Consider the following 7500-nt stretch of genomic DNA (forward strand, 5'->3'; position numbering starts at 1 on the left):
CAGGTCTATCAACCCCAAGCTATACGTCCCTTCCTTCCCTCCGTCTCTCCCCCCCCTTCCAACCCAACCCGACACCCCGCTCCCTTCTTTTTCCCTCACCCCAAAAGTCTACCTAAAAGCGTGTCCTATGCCCCCTCAGCGCATCCCGACTAGAAGAGTTGATTTGCGAAAAAAAATATATTGTTACATGACAACAAAAAGCGGAACTTTGGAGGTAATTCTAACTTCGGAGAGAAGTCCATTTAAAACTGATCTCGTTACAAGCGCCATTCCACGACGGTTGGACCTTTAAACTCATTTCCACCGGATTAGGCCTTTATAAACTCCCAAGTAATTACGAAATGGAATTCTATATCATCAACATATACCTACCACGCATTCACGTACAAAACCATACACTGTATCTCAGTACCGTTCGGTCGATCGCCGAATTCCTGGTGAGTGAAGTTTTGACAGTGAAGGCTTCCCGGATGCTTTCAAGTGCTCGATTAAATAATCCCTTTCGCCTCGCATTATTTGTCAAGAAAGCAAGTTCTAACCTTACACCCTAACTGTGCAGATCTTGTCTTACCCCCCTTCCTCCGCCCTTCGCCCGCGCCGCTTAAACCAAGCTTCCTGACCCAAGCTACATTCGCCCGCCTTCCATACAATGACTCCAATGGCTTTCCGCTTCCCTTGCAAAGGCCGGTTCGTGCAGTGCAGTTATCCCACGATACTGCTATCGTTCGTTTTGAATATGAATCTGTCGTGTATCTTTGAGTTACCCTTTTTTTGTTATTTATAATTCTACAATTTGGGTTTAATACACCGCCTGCTCTTATATTTGAGAAACCAACACACGCCCAATCTCACGCCATCCCCCTTCCCCCCTCACCTTGAACATCCTCTCCGCCCCCCTTCCCCTCCTTCTCTTCCCTCCTCACCTTGAGCATCTCGAACTGTTTTTCTCCCTACGCATTTTTTCTACTCCTGAGCTACATACAGGTTCTTGTCCTGCAATGGCGTACACAAACGTCTGCTTTCGACCGACGCAAAAGAGGAAAACAGGGAAAGACAGGAAAACATTTTTGCTAAACAAGTACAAGCCGAGGCAGATGCGTCACTCGGCGTGGTTGGTACGCCTGCACCCTCGTGGCGTTGTTTAAATCGAATAGTATTTATGAAACAATTAATTTTATAACTTGGACTATAAGATAAAACGCAAAACTTATATATTGCATGATGCTTCTATGTATGTAACAACCTGCGATGCATGTGGGAACTGGCATCTTGCGCAGGATTACCAACTGTATTTTTAAAATTACAAATTCTTTGCAGGATCTTATCTATTACTCCCTAAAACGGTATTCAGAACAGGAGAGATAAACATGAATGCCCTTACTGCATCAGAACTGGAGAGTTTATTAATGGGCACTGGTATGTACAAATGGAGCTTGACTTCGTATATTGCTAGGTTAAGAACTTAGCAACGTACTTGACCTTTTAAGTCGAATGTGGGTTAACTTTCTTTCTTTTAAAAACTGTTTGTAATATTTGGAATTTTATTTAAATAAATACACTCACTGACTGGGGACCCCGAAATAAAAGCTAAATCTAAGATTTAACCATCCTGAGTAAACTTAATTGCTGAAATTATTATTAGCTTATATTGATTACACCTGGGTTAGTTGAACATTGATGTCAGATTGAAATATTACTTGACAATAAGGAAAGTATCTGTGGAGCTCACAGGTAATGAATATCACAGTTGATATATAATACATCAACTGATATCAAAAGTTTAGCCTTATTTGTAAACATGTGTCCTATTGCTATCTATTAGTCTGTTGGTCTACAGGATTACTACCCACTTTAGGTCGGACACTTTACCAAGTACCGATCTACACACCTTTCCGCCATCTTGTCTCTCTGTAAAGCAAGTCTATCCACCTACATATTTATATATCGATCCGTTTATTTATCATCCTGTTTATTAATATTAGCCAGGCCATGTAAGCAAAGAACTGGTAATATAGGAAAGGGCAACATTACAAGTATTGAAAGTGGGTCCTTGCATTTTTTGTCTGCAATGAAGTGGACAGTACTTTTCTTTTAGATATATTCACATGTAATTATATATGTAATGGGGAAAATCGGCCTGTAAAAGGTTAGTTGGTAAATTTTACTGGTTAAGATGTATCAAAATCCTTAATTCAGCTCCAGAATACATGCTTCCTTCCGTCCCTGTTGTAAAACTATCTCAACAGTTAAATGCTGCCATACTCCCTTACAAGCGACATTTGCTTATGCATGCATGCGCAGAAGCACGCACGTGCATGCCCTCAGACAGACACGCGTACACACAAATATATGCATGCCTACATACACAGACGATCACACTTATTATATGCATGTGCATGTACTATGTACACGTGTGTGCGCGCGGGCGCACGGGCGTGTGTGTGTTTGTGCGTGCGTGCGTGTCTGTGTGCGTATCTGTGTGTGTGTGTGTGTGTGTGTGTGTGTGTGTGTGTGTGTGTGTGTGTGTGTGTGTGTGTGTGTGTGTGTGTGTGTGTGTGTGTGTGTGTGTGTGTGTGCGCGCGCGTTTGTGTGTGAATCTAGACGACCAAAAATCTTGGATAGGTAACGTTTTCAAGTCTGCAAATCTCCCTTCGATCTCAAACGTCTATGAAATCCACTCTTGCTGCCTCTACAATGCTGTCAGAATTACTTGGACATGATGCTGACTTGACAGGCGGTCGCATGGATGGCACGAGATCATGGTATGTGCAGAGTGCCAGCACCTTCGTATCCGGTGCATGGCCCAGTGCAACTTTAAGCTACACATACCGTACAAACAACAGTCTCTAGAATCACATTTCTGCATATACTGAAATAAATATGAATATATGGTAATCACGTAAAACACTAGATTAAATAGGCAATTTGTCATCCACCAGGTACTTTCTTTCTGGTTAACCTCTAATGTAAGAACTTTCACGTCTGGTCAAATCTTAGAAATATAATCTTTGTTCGAGTACCACTGTAACATAATTAGTGCATTTTACACATCCATTTTAATGCCCATTTTCAAAATCTATTAGCATTAGTCAGTCTAACGAGTCACTTATATGGTATCGTCTTTAGGAATAACCTCATGGGAAAAAATATAATTCGATCTTGTCTTCAGGCAGTTACTGCTTCTCCCAAACAGACTGGCTAAATGATATACACATTGGCCAACGAGAAATGAATGTTCGGGAGATCTAGGAATATCTATTTCTTATTAAAGGAGAGAGAGAGAGAGAGAGAGAGAGAGAGAGAGAGAGAGAGAGAGAGAGAGAGAGAGAGAGAGAGAGAGAGAGAGAGAGAGAGAGAGAGAGAGAATTGATAAGAAATAAACTGTTTCTTGCTACGTGAAGCAGTGACTGGTATAAATGGTTCACTATAACAAGTTCTACGGTGTCCACATGTAAAGCCTAAGGACACGAGGGCGTTTATAAGACATGTAGGTGGATGAACAAAAGACCTTCAGATGCTGTTCTAAAAGGCCATAGGTTGCTGAAAAAATACACGCAGTGCACCTGATGAAGCAACACAGACATTGGACTAGGTATCTTGCTCCCGTGTCTGAAATCAAGCGATAAATAATATGAGACATCATCTAAAGATTGCGTCACTATTACAAGTATATCTGTTAAATTTTTCAGTAGAGAAACATAGATTTCATCGATCGATCATTCCGTATCTACGGTATCAATGCATGTATGCGCGCGCAAGCCCTGGCAGATTGGTTTCTCCTCAATAACATCACTGGATGCTTCATTTCCGCTATGCTAAGGGAGATTATTGAGTAAAAGTGTACTTGATGCGAGGACAAACGAAGATTAGACCTTACAATCAAGCACTGCTTCAAGGGCGTTTGAAATCCTTTGGCAGATCAGAATATTTGATCAGACCATGACTGCACACAACCTATATGCACTGCAGCCATGCGAGCAACATGAAGCAAAATAACTGATATTTCTCAAGTCTTCCAGGGTAGTTTTAAAGTTACTGTCAACAAACTTACAAAGCATTTCAAATGCAAATGCAGGATTTTTCGAGCTGCGTCCAAGGAAACTTCGACTTCGCAACGAACATCTGAAATTTGCTTTGCAAGCCTTTGGTAAGAATCAAAACTGTCTGGCGGTCATGTCTTTGTTTGGAAAGGTTTCTATAAATCGTTTCCCAAAAGTAATCTTCAGGTTGAAACATCATGAACTTCCATTTTCTTTATGATTCATACGGCAAAAATAAAATAAAAAATAAAATACCGTTATTTGCTCGAAGTGAAAAAAATATTTATAGTGTATGATTTCTGTACATGTTGCTGTTCCTATTGCGTTGTTAGAGGAAGAGGCCTAGTATTGCAATTTTGAATTAAAGCCTCCGCGCGGAAAGAATCATAAATCTTGCATATACAAGTGCCCTTATGCAGATATCAATGTAGTTACATGATGTTCGTCTCGTGCTATTTACTTTCGTGTCTCCTTTCCCCCCTCTTCCTTCCTAATGACTCGGACTCGGTCTCTCAACCTGCCAATGGACGTGATTTTTTTTTATTTTTTTTTGAAAAAAATAAAACATATTTTAAATTTAAAGCTCATTTAGAAGTGGGTAACCGTTTAACGGCAATAGTTAGTGCTGGCCTGTCGCGTAGCCACCCGACGCCACATACTGTACGCACACACCATTGATTAACATTAACCAGGGAATAATATTGACCTTCTCAGAATATTGCATTTTACACCCATTTAAAGGACAAATGATTGTAGTTTTTTCTGGCAATTATTCGAAAAAAAAATTCATCACCGTTTACAACAAAAAAAATATTATTAAATATACTAGAAATTGCAGAAATATATTCGCCGAGCGTCGTGGAGAAGACTTCGGTTTTTCCGTGCATTTAATGGAACAATTTATTTCGGGCCATATATCGGCTAAATAAATATATAAAAAATACTGACATACACTTTAAGTCATATTCTATTTTTTAAGATTGTTTTGAAGTAAGTATATCATTAGTTATTTCCAGAATCAATTTTTTCCCGACCTCCTACCTCGACGCCGAAAATATCCAACGAATAACCAGGGGACACCACCGATTTATTTCTTTAAACCCTTTAGACCCTACTTTACCCCTCCTTCCTATTTTCTAAAAAATCATACGGTCCTTGGGGATTTTTTAAAAAATAACAACGACGCCCCCCAATGCAAAGGAAAGCGGAAAATAATATCTGAAATTAATTTCTAGCTGGGCTCGCTGGCTGCTTCGCCTCCCAAGCCGCCGCTCTTCGCCGCCGCCGCTTCACATCCCCGCCAGACGCCGCCCTTACGAGTCAAACTACCTCCGCGAATGTAAGTTTTTAACTTCTCTTCTCCATTTATTCACATTCTAGGTGGGAGGAAATTGTTAGGAAAATGAGGTATGAAGGTTTTTGAGCGACTCTCGACCGAGGGGTCCGGGAGTGGTTGGTATTTTTCGTTTTTTTTAAGGATTTGTGATGTGGGGTCGCCGGGTGGAGGGAGGGCGGCGGCGGCTCATGGCGGCGTCAGCACCCACTCGCCAGCATCAAATCTCCCGCCAAGAGATAGGTCCCGATACCGTGGCGGGACCTGTGAAAAGCGCAAAGGAATTGATTGCTGCTTGCGGGCCGTCTAGAGACGTGTTACTTCACATTTTTTAGGCTAGTTAAGCTTCACTAGAGTTCCTGTGGCGTGGGGGGGAAAATGGCGCCTCTGGGGACCTCTTTTGGCATCGCGTGTGTGAAGCTTGGCCACATTTGCGAAAGGGAGAATTTTTTTATCTCCAGCCGTTTATTTCGCATCCCCACTAGTTTTTATCGTATTTTAATTTGGGCACGAGACTTGTAGGTTGTATATGTATAAAAAATAACCGTAAAATGTTGCACACAAAAAAATGAAATTTAGTATCTGCAGAGCGTTATCAACCGTAACGTGTGCCAATCTTTAAGAATTTAATTATAACATTTCCCATAGTATTTGTAAAGAATTGCAATGTTGACGTTATATTTAGTTCAGCTTTCTTTAATTTGATTATGTAAATTAAAAAAAAAATTTAACTTGTATTATGACAGCCTTACTGTGTTTCTTATAAATAATTGGTAAATAAACTACATACATGTATATCTGTACTATATTTATTGATTATGAATGGGAAGTGAATTGAGTTTTTCTTGTAGTATACAATCATTCTTTCCTGTCAAGAAAGTCTGAATTATTTCCTTGGTCTATATTTATACAATATGTAAATGTAGAAAAGCCCATTGAATGAGAAAAAATCCAAGGTAGGATAGGAATTATGCACAATTTTGAAGGATATCTTGTTCATATATGTACATTGGCAATAATTGAGAAAGTAATATGGCAAAATTGAAAAATCAGGAAAATGTCAAGGAAAATATGGATTTTTTCTTTTTCTGTGCATTTGCTGCTGTCTTTACTAATATTTTTGGGTATTTTATATTCTATCAATTTACTTCAGAGTTTCATTGTTTAATTGGCTTTATCTTTTGCAGTGTAGTTAGATTGTATTTTCTATTATTAGCAATGTATTTATATTTTAAAAATATCTAACCTGCATTTTATAGTTTTCGGATGAAAATGTGGAAGTAGATAACTGGCATACCCATATTTTCTTCTGGTGTTTAGTGCTCTTTTAGTTAAGTGAATGATGTATGTTATTATTGTATTTTATAGGAATAATATAGGAAGATGTTAATCTGAACTTGGGTGGAACGCACGTTTGGGGCTAAACGCCATGGCAATTGACAGATGGACAACATATTTACTTTCCTTTCAGAACAAAACAATAAAAACAATCTGCGGAGCTGAGGAGGAGATATTGACTGCTGTAGATTCTTCCGATGCAAATTGCATATCCAGCACAGTGCTACTGCATTTTCACATTTCAGCAGCTTCTTCTTTGCCCTTGTATTTATCTTCCTAGAACTATCTTTGCTTTTGCTCTAAAGGTTGTTTCTTAGCTTCTGGTAATTTCAACTTTTCCTTTCTTTGGGGAAAATGTTTAGAAGACACTGGAAGAGGTTACTGCTTTCATGCAGATTGGTTTGGCTTCCTTGCCTATAAGTGCTCAGGCAAAGACCATCTAACCTGCACCTTTTATATTCTGGTAATGTAGAACTTGTAGGATGCAAGCTATTTATTTACAAATGGTGAAATTTTCCAAGCTCTGTCTTGCCAGAATGTTATGTAGGATTTTTGGTATTTACTCAAGCACGAAGGGCAATGGGTGGTGCAGTCGGCCTACTTCAGTGGCACATGTTGGATGTCATATTGCAAATTTCAAGATTTGGGTAAAATAAATAAAGCAAAGCCAAATTTAATAACTGCAGCAGTTGTCCTCTAAACACTTGATCCTCTTTGGTGGTTATGGTTGATGTTCTCTTTTTTCTTGACTTGTGTGATAGGTTCTTTCATGCTGTTCTATCAGCTCGT

The 7500-nt window shown here is 39.5% G+C and overlaps 1 protein-coding gene across 2 annotated transcripts in view; it reads left to right on the forward strand.

Annotated features, from left to right (window-relative positions):
• The first annotated feature begins 2652 nt into the window (after positions 1-2652).
• LOC113819937 (uncharacterized) overlaps positions 2653-7500 on the forward strand; it is a 10219-nt gene continuing 5371 nt past the window's right edge. Inside the window, exons 1-2 of one of the 2 annotated variants that reach the window (XM_070121074.1) lie at positions 2653-2762; positions 5276-5379. In XM_070121074.1, the coding sequence (XP_069977175.1) occupies positions 2668-2762; positions 5276-5379 (199 nt within the window). In that variant the 5' untranslated portion in view covers positions 2653-2667. Of the gene's footprint in view, positions 2763-5275; positions 5380-7500 lie in introns of those variants that run through there. The other variant, XM_027372174.2, reaches the window with a different exon arrangement.

This window comes from Penaeus vannamei, chromosome 4 (genome assembly GCF_042767895.1).
Source record: "Penaeus vannamei isolate JL-2024 chromosome 4, ASM4276789v1, whole genome shotgun sequence".
Classification (NCBI taxonomy): Eukaryota; Metazoa; Arthropoda; class Malacostraca; order Decapoda; family Penaeidae; genus Penaeus; species Penaeus vannamei.